Genomic DNA, 13,665 nt, shown 5'->3' with positions numbered 1-13,665 from the left:
CATTATACTACTGAACAAGAATGTTTTCCGATATTACAAGTCTGATATTAAACCATATATAGTTTACAACCATATATACAATTTTTCCAAAACTATTCCTATTGGCGCTCTAATAATACTATTCACCCAAAACTATTATTGTCTGCTCCCGAAGAAGGTTGTTCATCCGAAACTATTGTTAGCACTTGAAGCTAAGAATTTTTTTTAAACAAAATAAGTAAACGTAAAAAATTCACTCTGCCATCTACCCTTCAGCAAAACAACAACGCACAAAAAGTCTCTTTTTTACGTTACTTATTTATAACGTTATGCATATAAAAAACAGTTGAGAAATATACAGATGGTTGTTTTAATATAACATATTTAAAATTACAATAATCGCAATAAACCAACCTTAAAAAAAACATTTACAATTTTGTGAACAGCTCTTAAAATTTTACACAAAGTAGTCATATGAGTTTTTTGTATGATTCGATAGATGAGTGTAAAGTTTATAAAGGGTAAAAAAATTAGCATATTTATATTTTTAGTTTTGGCTTTCGGTAGAGTTCTATAGTTATAACGAGTCTACATATTTTAGTTATTTCTTAAGATCCTTAAATTAAAATGTTCTTACTTAGTTTCAGTGTTTCAAAACATCTGTTCATGAAATACCAATAAAAGGTATGATTTTCAGTTAAAGTTGAGGAAATAAAGGGATCCCCTAGTATGTTTATGTAAATCAGTACTTCCGTAAATTACGTGAATATAAAACCTGTAGGGTTTATTTAAATTATGAATTTGAGACTTCTACTTATTCAAACACTAGAGAAACCGTCAAAATTCGTAAAAAACATTTGAAGACTTAACCTTGTGTGATGAAGGTGCGTTAATGTTAAGAATATCAGAGTAAAGACGATTGGGATGATTTAAATAAATGAAACCAATAGAACTGTGCTCCTAGTACACAAAGCACTAGTCATGATAAAAACGTTTTGAATAATTAAACAAACTAATGAAAACAACATCATTAATCCAGTTGTGAAAGTAAACATACAATGAGAAGTTCACTGGTAATAACGACAAAAATAGCGAAATTCAATACACACGTTTGCATATATTAACCTTTCATTGGTTATATGTGTGTGTATGTTAAAATTTTATTTTCTTCTTCAACTGAGGTGAAATTGAAAAGAGAATCTTTGATTGGTTGGTTGTTTTAGAGAAACCCCAAATTGGACTATCTGCTGTGTCCATCGCGGAGAGCCCCCTCCCCAGTGGCACAGCGGTATGTCTGCGGACTTACAACACTAGAATCCGGGTTTCAATACCCGTGATGGGCAGAGCACAGATAGCCCATTTTGTAGCTTTTTGCTTAATTACAAACAAAAACCATTGCGGAGAATCGAACTCCGGACTTTAGCTTTCTAAGGCCGTAAACTTACTGCTACCCCACCAGCAGTCATTATTGAACTTCGCTACCAAATTAAGGAGAACCCCCAGTGTCTCAGCAGTAAATCATGACGCTAAATATCGGGTTTCGATACCCGTGGTGGGCAGAGCACAGATAGTCTATTATGTAGCTTTGCACTTAACAACAATCAAACCAAGTTCAAAAGGAAGTCATATAACGATGACCTCGTAAAATCTGTCTGCTAATTTATTTATTAATATTTATCGAAAACGTTGGGTTTGTATGGATCACTTCTAAAATTTCATATATTCTACTGATGATATTGGCTTTAAGATTTCAACTGGTCAGAGGTACGTTTGCCGATGTACAACGCTTAAACAAACGAAGCATTAAAAAGTAATCTAGAGAAAGTGACATTGCACAAACCATTTTTTATGGCCATATAAATGTTGTTACCATTTAAATTGTTAACAACACCCTTCACTTAAGTCTTTCTTTTAAACTGAAATCTTGATCATATTATTCATAATTATATACCCACCAGTGGCTCAGCGGTAAGTCTGCAGACTTAAAACGCTAAAAGCACAAAGGCGAGAAAAGCACAATAGCTTATTTTGTAGCTTTGTACTTAACAATAACCAAAGCAGATCCATAATCTTACAAAGTTTTGGGAATTTTATGTGTTAGACATTCGATAAAAGTCCAACAGAAAAATATCTGTTGTAAAAACTTTGTGAAAATTGAAATCAAGTATAATTGAACGTTGATTTATTGGTATTTCTTGGGAACTTTTTCCTGTGTGATAAGTTAACTTAGTGTAACCTTTCACTGCAACATTTTAATATAATTATAATTTCATTAACCGTCCGCTGCACATGGCAACGTACAGGTAATAAATACAACTTTGTTACACATACAAAAACTTCAGCCCCCCAGTGGCACAGCGGAATGTCTGCGGACTTACAACGCTTGAATCCGGGTTTCGATACCCGTGGTGGGCAGAGCACAGATAGCCCATTGTGTAGCTTTGTGCTTAATTACAAATAAACAAACAAAAACTTCAATTCTGTCGATGAATGCTCTTACCACCAGGTAACAGTCTACATAAACCATGGCATGATTTTAATTGGTTCCTCAATTGAGCAATGTTACTTCTAGGTAACGTACCCATGTAAAAAAAAAAAGCGTATATTTTTGAGTAATGTAGACCTGTTTAAGTAAGAATTTCAAAGAAAATATCTCTTTCCACCATGCATTAAAGGGTTAATCAAAAAACTAAGTATTAATATGCCTAATCATTCGTTTTTATACTGTATCTACATCGTACAAAATGAAAAATTCATTAACCATTATAAAAAGTGTTACATGACAAATTGTAACCAGGGGCTTATATGAAATATATATATATATATTATTTTAATCACCGTTCTCACTTCGCCAATTGAAGAATACGATGAGTCAACTAACCAAGTTCTCGATTTTTTCAACGGTCCCTACCGTTAACTTATACTTATCGATTTACTTTCATATTTAAATGCCAAAAAACAATTCAATATTCTATTAACAATTCCCTCGGAAACAGAAAACAAACTGAATTTGTTTGTCTTTAGAATTCTATTCGGTAGGCGGCGCAGCTAGTCTCGTGATCTTGAAGATTTATTATACATCTGTTAGCCGATGGAGCAACTTCAATTTTATTGGCTGCTAACATTTCTCCATTTAGAGCTATCCAATAACCCAAAACATCGGTTTCATAAGTTGGAACAATGGTCACTTCGGCGTCTGTATCTTCCCAATATTTCTTGGCTTCTAAAAGAGCATCGAGAGTATCTTTTGCTAGACTGATGCCACTAAACACATAATATCGCGCTCGTATTTTTTTGAAAAATTCTTCGTCACAATAATTTGGATCTCCATGATTTGGAACATAGGCTAAATCAACATAAAGAGGGCGTGAAAGTCCACTGGAAACTAAGTCTCTAGATCTTCCTGCCAAACTGGTCTTCTCTGTTCTAGAAGATGATACTTTTACAAAGTTTCTTGGAATGTTCTTTCCGTTAGGCAATCCTTTCTTAACACTGTGGTTCGAAGCAGGTGTTTTTGATGGCTCGTTAGAAACTGTCTTAGATGGCATTTTACTGCGCTTAGCAATGTTTTGAGAATCTGGTGGTGTTGGCAAACCCATTGGCTTATCCCACTTTTCCAAATGAAACTCTTCGCCCTTCATGTCCAATTGCAAAGACTTGAAATGAATATTCGATTCTGACTCTTCGGTCAAAGACATAAGTTCTTGTGTCTGAAATTCGTTGAACGTTGGATTCTGACTATCACTGACATTTGATTGGCTTAGAACTGGTGCATATGCAACTCCATCCTTTAGGTTACCAACTTCCTCTTCTGAGTAACAGCTACTTCTGGGGTGTTTATTTTTAGAAGCTTGTCCTCCATCATAAAATTTATTGTCATGTTCAGAAAAATAGGAGGAAGAAGGAGAGGAACAATCAGGCCTTATGAAGTTTATGGGTTCTTTAATTGTCATATCATGAGATAGTTGAATTTCACCATAATTATTTTGGTCTTGAATCATTGTTGATGATGAAAACGATTGGTAACTAGGAATAGTTCCTGATCCATAACTAACAAATTTTTTTCTGTAAGTTTGTTCTTTATTTAAGGGATACAAGCCCGATGAAGAATCTAAGTCCGTCACTTCCCTACCTTTTACATCATATGATCTTTCACTTAAAATTTGACTTTTGTTTGGATCACCAAAATTGTCACAAGCCAGGTTGTTATTCTCTCCAACGTTAGGTAGCTTTTTGTCTTCTTCCGAGGGATTATTGGAAAATGTTTCAAGTACACCATTTTTGTCACCAGATGCTGGCTGCTCACACATATTATTTGAATAATACTGCATAGTGTCGATATTAGCGATTTGATCTGTCTCTTTTTGGTTGTATCTTCCTTCGCAAGATTCTTGAAAACAGGATATCGACGGATGTTTACTCTGTTCGTGCACAAAGTCTCTTCCTTTATAATTAGCTTCATCTCTCTTGCTGCTTTGTTCGATTATGTCCCGTGTAACAATGTCTGTTGTTTTACTATCGAAGTTCTTATCATTGGAAGCATTTTGGTAACATAAATCTTCTACGTTTGTATTTTCACAAGTTTGATCAATACTTTGTTGTCCAGAATCAAGTAAGTAATCAACCGCTTTTTCAGTTTCTTTATGTTCCAGTTCTGTTACCGGTGAATCGTTGACAGATTCTCCTGTACCTTTCAGGAGGAAAGGATGATCGACTAGATATATGTTTTGTTTTTCTTCTGACACTTGATGTTTGGAATCTAGAGGAGAATGTGGTTCAGAAGGCGTTGAACTTTCCGAAATATTGACCATTTCTGGGTAGTCTGCTTTCATTGCATTTCCATAAACTGGCTCTTCCACAACAGGACTTGCTGATCGTTCAGAGTCTTCTTCTTCAGATTCTTCATATAATGGCTGTACTGTGAGGTCCTCACAAATTTGAAAAGGATGCGTCCTAATGTCATACTGCAAAATATAAGAATTTGCATCAATGTGATCTTCTTTCAAACGAGAAGTAGATCCTATGTGTTCATAAAAACCTTGAACATCTGGGGGGGTTGGATACCGGATTATCTCTCCATCATCCTCATCAGACATTTCATATTCTTTATCTTGGATTTTTTTGTCATTTTTATTTAAACTAATATTTGTCAAACCCACTTCATCTTCCTTTAAGACCATTTTATTTTCAGCAGAATCAATATTTATAACTTCCTTAATCTCCATGTTGTTTTCACGGCTACTATCAGTAAAACCTTCCCCAAAAGACTGGTCAAATGATTTTTCAGTTTCCCCACCAGGAGTACCATCTTCTGGTAGAATGTCATCACTCACAGCATCTAAGGTTTCTGAAGCTGAGTAGTCCCTGTCTGAAGTATGTGTTTCAGATTGAACTCCCAGCTGATTACCTGGGATGTGTGTATAATCTTTTGGCAGCTCCATGCTTTTATCGCTTGGAAATATGCCTTCTTGTTTAACCTTTTTTGCTTTTTCTTCTACCAACATCTCTAACGAGTCTACAATTTCGTCTTCTGTATTTCTTTGATCAAACTCAACCTGATTATCCTTGTTTTCTGAAAGCTTAGAGTTATCTGTGTTCGAGTAAACGTTGCTACTACTTCGTTGGTTCTTATTTTCTTCACAGTGAAAATTAAAATTGCTTATTGGAAAGGTCGATTTTTGTTCTTCGCTAAGCGGACTCCCCTCTTGAAGAAAAGGGTATGCATCTGAGTTACAAACAAACATTTTTTCATCCATGGACAGTGGTGTTTGATTAGTTATGCCAATAGTATCTTCAATAATGAGTTGACAACTATTTTCTGTTTGCAGCATATATTGAGGTTTTTCTTGAACGTTTCCAATAAGTTCTTGCTGTGAAGCTTCTGCTTCTGACTGAATAACATGCATTTCTTCTTTGCAAAGGGGAAACATGTCAGAGCTATTCAAACCAATAACTGGCTGAAGTTTTTCTGTTTTACCAAGTTTCTTGTCATAAGACATTCCTGCATGGATCTCTTCGTTATATCCCAAGTTTTTGTCCGATATACTAAATAATGTTTCACCATAATGAGTCACTTCAGTAAGATCAAATCCTGTTGTCGGTTCCTGTATATTTGTTTTTTCGTCCAATTCTTCCAATGGTACATCATTTCCAGATACACTGTCTAAAGAATCATCGTACTCTTCAACTTGTTCACCACTTGGTTGCAACAGCGCTTTTTCAGAATAGCTAATAACATCTTCATCTGATTTATTGTCTTGGGTTCCATGTTGGAAACTTGCAGAATTATCAAGCATAACCTTAGTATCTTTTTTATTCGTTGTAGTGTCCAAACTTATATCCGCTGTGTTATCTAAAATTATGGAATTTTTATCTGTTCTGGCAGATGTCAGATTATCATTTACTTTTTTTCTGACGCTCATGCCAGTTTGCTGTGTTTGTTTTACAACTTTCGAAGTAGGTGACTTTCCAGAGGGGTTGGGCGAAGATATTGATGTTTTTTCATTGGTATCTTTTGAAGCATGCGATAGTTTTGTTGTGATGTCAGGTCTTTTGATCTTTGTTTCAATCTTTCCATTTTTGTCAACAATTTCTTTCTCTGCAATTTTCTTGTTACTGACATCTTTAGCACCTTTAGTTTTTTTACCAAATTTAGGTGTGGGTTTTACGGTATTTTTAATGTTCGAAACCTGTGATGCTTTTCCTCTATTGGTAGATGTTCCAGGTTTTGACAGAATGTCTTTATTTGATTCTGATGTTTTTCCTCTAAGCTTTGTATCTAGTTTTTCGGAATCGATATTTTTCTTTGTTGAAACTTTAACAGAGTCAGGTATTTTTCTCTCTGATGTATGTTTATTTACAATTAGATTATCCTTTTTAGCAGTTACCATCTGACTTTTATGAATTACTTTCTTCTGTGGCGAAGAGTTGTTAAGCTTTGGAAAGACTTTAGCAACTGGCTTTTTACCATTTTCAGTTAATTCAGGTATATCTGCAAGTCTTTTCTGGAGTATAGATTCAGTGCAGTCGAACTGTTGCAACATATCAAGATCTTTTATTGTCTGCAATCCTTCAAAAATCTTAGTTTGTGGCGTATTTCCAGTAACTAAGATTCTGGTAAAGAAATCTGTAGGCTTTGCAGGCCGCCAGACCAGGAGTACCGATATTGATACCAAATCTGATAAAGGCAATGCAATTTCGTTGTAAAGCTTCAAAATGTCTTTCGCTCCTGAAATGCTATCCTTCTTTGAGCTCCAGTATTGAAAAAAATCCTTCACTTCTCTACTGTTTTTGGATGGGTTAAGAACATACATATCCAAAGTGCCATGACCCATCTTATGATATAAGGTCAGTGGGTCAGTACCATTCTCTCGGAAACAAAGATGTGGCTTCAGTTTCAGCTTCCATAGATTATTTAAAAACTCATGACCTTCTTCAAAAAGACTGACTAAAAGTTCATCTTCATCTTTTGGGACTTCATCACAAGGGGAATCTCTTGAGTCCGTTATGTTACAAAAAACATAACCAACATGTGGAAAAACGTGTTCTTTTTGCTTCCTTTTAATCAAGGAGGTAACTCCATTTAGATTATTTTCGCTAACCGTCGTAATCATCATGGCATCTAACCTGTCAATGTGCCGAACAAAGTCCCAGAAGCACGGTTTCCTCTCAAAGCCTCCATTAATTAACATATTAAAACCACTGATTCCAAACAAAGCACAGTCTCCATCACCCCCAGGAAAAACGTACAATGATGGTCGACTGAAACGAATGTTCCCTACGACTGGGGATGGTTTCATGATTTCCTCTAGAGACTGACTTATTAAACGTCTTTTCAGGTAATTTAGAAGCTCTTGGTAACCAGGAAGAAAAGAAGTTACAACAGGAGGGTTCAATGAAATACAGGCCAGATTTTCAATAACATTTTTTTCACACCAATCTCCCTCAGGTGTACAATGGACACGTACTGAACATTCAGGACTCTTAGCAATCATTTGATGAACACCTAGATCGTTAAAAATTTCAGCGAATAACTTAAAAGTAAAAATACCATCTTGGAGAATCCAGGAGCCAGATCCAGTGAAGGAGTAACCAGCATGAATGATGTGTTTATATGTAGTTGAAGATGAGAGCAGGTTCTTCAAACACTGTTTTAAAACTATAACTTTTGGATTCAAGAGCACTTCCACTACCAGTGTTTCTTTTGAATATTGGATTAAAAAATCTGAAATAAAAACTAAATCTTAACTGATGAACCTTTTAAATTCAAAGGGATGGTACCTAGTCTAAACAAGAATCATACCTTCGCAATAAAACTAAAACTTAATGAAACACCTATGATAACATAAAACTAATTACTTGCTTAAATCAATGTAAACATTGCCAACAATAAATAAATTGAAGTGAAACACGTAAACGTATTTTACCTTCTGCATCTTCTGTATGGCGTTCTTCACTAAATGCATCTTTTAGTCCAACTAAATTACAGCCTGTTTTGCTTACATCCCAGGAAAGTAGTCCTATAAGGAAAATAAAACAAACAATTATTAGTTTATTTGTTGTAAGCACAAGACTACACAAGGGGCTATCTGTGCTGTGTCAATGCAGGAATCGAACCCAGAATTTTAGTGTCATAATTTAAAACTTACTGCCGAGCCACCAGGAGGCAAACGGTTATTATAAAGATATTTTATAGCACATAAGTTCGCACTAGAAGCAATTAAAAACATTTGATTAACTACTTCATATTTGTATTTTTCATATGCTCAACTTACAATTTTAAAATCCATGGTTCGATTCCCCGTGGTAGATAGAGCTCACTGTTTAGCTTTATACTAAAACAAACAAGTAATAGTGATAAAGATCTATTAATCCTGTCGTGTACTTCAAGAAAGATTGTTTGATATAAATTGTTCATACGAAAAGTAGAAATAGTTTGATTACATCAATTTCACACGTTTTTATTTCTGGATCGGTTATTGGCTGCTATAAAATGAGTAAAGTAGTTTTGGGATTGATTATTGGCTGGTATACGATGAAATATGCAATTTTTAGATCGGTAGTTGGCTGCTATATATATATATATTCAGATAAGCAGTTTGTAGGTTGGTTATTGACTATTATTTGATTAGATAAACGGTTTTTGAATTGATTATTGGCTGCATATGATTGAGATGAGCAGCTTTTGGATCGGTTGTTGGTTGCCATATGCTTGAGATGAACAGTATTTGGATCACCTTTAGGCCATCATATGATGAGATAAGTAACTTTGAATTGATTGTTGGCTGCTGCATAATTGAAATGAGGAGTTTTTGGATCGGCTTTTGGCTACAATGTGATGAGATAAGTATTTGTTGGATTGGATTTTGGCTATTATATGATGAGATAAGCAATTTGTGATCTGATTGTTGACTGCTATATGACTGAAAAAGTGATTTTCCGACTTGTTCCGGTTGTCATGTGTATTGAGGTAAGCACTTTTCGGATTATTTGTTGGTTATATTGTGTATTAGCTTGGTTTTTGGACTTGTTGTTGATTGACATATGACAGTACTGTAATACTTTTCACGTAATATAATTATAGATAGCGAATCCTGACCATCACTGATGGCAAAATTGGTCAACTGGAGCATAGCCTGATCTGTTACACTTGATAATCTTTTCTCTTGGCCTGTTACTAATGGTTGATGGCCATCGCTTATACAGCAGCAGGTGTTTTCCATTTCGTTTCCCATTGCTAGTAGAATTTGATGGTTTTTAAACAAGCGATTAATTAAAGAAGCAGTCTTCGATAACGACAATTTCTGCAAAGGAAAATACTCCTTTGAAGAGGCGTCGCTATATACTTAAAAAATTCGGGGTTCGGGCCCATAGACGCGGGAATTTTTAGCATTTAAATTTGATATCGATCATGGTTTTCTATTCTGATTTTTCAAAACACCAACTGGGAATTCGGGGAACTGTCAAGTAGAATCGGGGCACGGGCCCCGTGTGCCAGTGCCTAGCGACTCTTCTGTTCCTTTACATGCCCTTTTGAAAGCGCGGCCAGGCATGGCCCGGAGGTTATTGCGCTCGACTCGTAACCTGCAAGTCGTGGGTTCGAGTCCCCGTCACCAAACATCCTCGTCCTATCAGCCGTTGTAAAGTGACGGTCAATCCCACTATTCGATGACAAAAGAGTAACACAAGAGTTGGCGGTAGGTGATAATCATAATCTCAACATAGTTTGGTCAACAGTTATTGTCGAAAACATATTGTTCATTTGTTGTATAAATGAAGGATTTCCATGCGTGCGACTACTGTGGATGTAAGTAAATATATTTACTACTTTTTCTTGAACTTTAGATAGACTTACACCTGGAATTATCTATACGTAATCTCAACAAAGTAGAATAAATATGTGAAGTACAATAATAGGATGACTCGAAATACATATGCAAATATGAACTCATATAAGCTAAGAACTTAAGAAATTGGAGATGTTGTTTAGTTCTAGTACTAAACAGTTAACAAGTTCTTACAGATGTTGTTTAGTCCTAGTACTAAACACTTAACAAGTTCTTACAGATGTTGTTTAGTTCTAGTACTAAACAGTTAACAAGTTCTTACAGATGTTGTTTAGTCCTAGTATTAAACAGTTAACAAGTTCTTACAGATGTTGTTTAGTCCTAGTACTAAACACTTAACAAGTTCTTACAGATGTTGTTTAGTCCTAGTACTAAACACTTAAGAAGTTCTTACAGATGTTGTTTAATCCTAGTACTAAACAGTTAACAAGTTCTTACAGATGTTGTTTAGTGTTTAGTACTAGGACTAAACAACATCTGTAAGAACTTGTTAACTGTTTAGTACTAGGACTTAACAAGTTCTTGCAGATGTCCTAGTACTAAACAGATGTTGTAAATCTTCAGGATGCTAATGTTTAGTTTGAATTTCGCGCAAAGCTACGCGAGGGCTATCTGCGCTAGCCATACCTAATTTAACAGTGAGTGGCTAGAGGGAAGGCAGCTAGTCATCACCACCCACCGCCAACTCTTGGGCTACTCTTTTACGAACGAATAGTGGGATTGACCATCACCTTATAACGGCTTGGTTAGAATTACATTTCAGTGTGTTTGATTCTAAAGGCAAGTACAGTTATGCTTTTATTTTTTTACTATAATGGTTATGGTTATTTTATTTGCATATCAAAACAGGAACTTTCATAACAAGGAGACCATTCTTGATATTGTTATACTGTGCAAATCCAGGTTACAAAATTAAAATTTGTATAAGTAGTAGGAAATGAGGAATTAATTCGTAGAAATTTCACCTGCTGCAACAACTAAGATATATACCATAACACAGATAATATGTTACAAGATATATACCATAACACAGATAATGTTACAAGATATATACCATAACACAGATAATATGTTACAAGATATATACCATAACACAGATAATATGCTACAAGATATATACCATAACACAGATACTATGTTACAAGATATATACCATAACACAGATAATATGTTACAAGATATATACAATAGCACAGATAATGTTACAAGATATATACCATAACACAGATAATATGTTACAAGATATATACCATAACACAGATAATATGCTACAAGGTATATACCATAACACAGATAATATGTTACAAGATATATATATACCATAACACAGATGCTATGTTACAAGATATATAGACAATAAGACAAATAATATGTCACAATATATACACCATAACACAGATAATATGTTACAAGATATATATATACCATAACACAGATGCTATGTTACAAGATATATAGACAATAAGACAAATAATATGTCACAATATATACACCATAACACAGATAATATGTTACAAGATATATACAATAACACAAATAATGTTACGAGATATATACAATAACACAAATAATATGTTACAAGATATATACCATAACACAGATAATATGTTAAATTTACTTTACACAGTGCTTATTGTTTTCAAAGACATTTTAACTGGATCACACTTTCAACTAAAGTTTATAATGTACAATCATTAAATCAGCAGTTTGATTTATTTTGTTTTCCACAAGTAACCCTGAGTATTTGGTTGGTTGTTTGATTTGAAGCAACGCCATATTGAGTTATCTGCTATGTCCACCGCGGGAAATCGATCTCCGGATTTGGCAACGTAAGTCTATAGATTTACTGCTGTCCCATCGGGAAGCCTCCAAGTATTACTGATGTATTACTGTTATTGAGTGAATGTTTAGCATTAATATGAGATACAAGAAAAAACAATTAACACAGAAAAGAAGCCTTTTGTTTATTTTTTCTTTTATAGAATACCCTTTTTCATACCCCAGTTTAACGGAGTGTTCCTCTCCACATTTGAAATGAAAGTTTCGCCCTGAATATCACCCTGCTTCATTATCAATATTCACGCAGTATTGTTTCTTTAGATTTGAGAATATAATATCATCTCAGAATCTTCTTCCTTATCAGCAGACGAAGGTTACAGATCGATCTACTCTTGGTATCCATGGTTACTGCCTACAGAAGTAATGCTGTTATTTCTTATTCTGACGAATTTTCATATCACTCAGTTTTGTTGCTAAGTTAATTACGATGACTCAGTCTTGTTGATAAGTTAATCATGATGACTCAGTCTTGTTGCTAAGTTAATTATGATGACTCGGTTTTGTTGCTAAGTTAATTATGATGACTCAGTCTTGTTGCTAAGTTAATTATGATGACTCAGTCTTGTTGCTAAGTTAATTATGATGCAAACCGTACATAGAGCGCTGTAAAGGGTTATGTTTTTTATTAGAGCCACAAATCAAACAAGACGAACTGATGTTGAAGGACTAACAAATATTTCTATTCATATTTTTGACAGAAAATGAATAAATAAAACTTAAAATGCTAAATGAAATGCAAATTTTCTTCTTGGAACCATGTTTTAACTCAGAAGTTGTATAAATATTTATTAATTTAAGGGAATACCAGAGAGCCTAGGTTTTATACAGTGATAAATGTTAATTTATAGCCACAGAGCTGAGAGGAATATTATGTAAGCAAAAACATCGGAACGTCATTTCTCGTTCACTTTTCTAAAACATTCAACACTTCATATTTCAGAAGTATATTTTAGTGACAAAGAAAAAATGAAACTATCTGATAACCTTTTATATATCACAACAAAGAAACAGCGTGAGAACAATTAAACTTTATATATAACTATAGCATCTCATTTAATAATATCCACTTTACACTCTGTAACACTATCAGAACTTAATGCAAGATAAGTTTGATCTAGTACCATAAATAAATATAAACACCATTCAGCATTCACGTTAAGGCATTTAAGTACCTTATTACTGACTGTCACTTTTGTAGCGAATCCACAGCTCTGAAGCACATTTTAGGGCAACGGGGCGCGAACCATTAACCCACTGATTCAAAGCCCGGGCACGCTAACTACTAGGCCCCGCAGTATACTATATCTTTCGATCAGATAAACAAAATTATAACCTCCATAAAGTTAAAAACCCTTGAGCAGAAAAGAATAACTGAACTGTGTTAATAGACAAACCCTAACACTCGGAGAAACAGGAAGAAAATTGGAAACCATATTGACAGAACACAATAAAAACCGTCCCATATTTTTCACCATTGCAATTCAAAAAACCATAGTATATC

General features: G+C 34.5%; 1 protein-coding gene across 1 annotated transcript in view; it reads right to left on the bottom strand.

Moving 5' to 3' along the window:
- Window positions 1–1,380: 1,380 nt before the first annotated feature.
- LOC106475469 (microtubule-associated protein futsch-like) overlaps window positions 1,381–13,665 on the bottom strand; it is an 18,510-nt gene continuing 6,225 nt past the window's right edge. The window contains exons 2-3 of the mRNA XM_022379562.1: window positions 8,406–8,498; window positions 1,381–8,203 (exon numbers count right to left, since the gene is read on the bottom strand). Coding sequence (XP_022235270.1) covers window positions 3,000–8,203; window positions 8,406–8,498 — 5,297 coding nt within the window. The 3' untranslated portion in view covers window positions 1,381–2,999. The remainder of the gene's footprint in view (window positions 8,204–8,405; window positions 8,499–13,665) is intronic.

The sequence above is a fragment of the Limulus polyphemus genome, unplaced genomic scaffold (genome assembly GCF_000517525.1).
Source record: "Limulus polyphemus unplaced genomic scaffold, Limulus_polyphemus-2.1.2 Scaffold8632, whole genome shotgun sequence".
NCBI classification, from domain to species: Eukaryota; Metazoa; Arthropoda; class Merostomata; order Xiphosura; family Limulidae; genus Limulus; species Limulus polyphemus.
The sequence above is the reverse complement of the archived record's forward strand: the minus strand, read 5'-3'. Positions and strand labels throughout refer to the sequence as shown.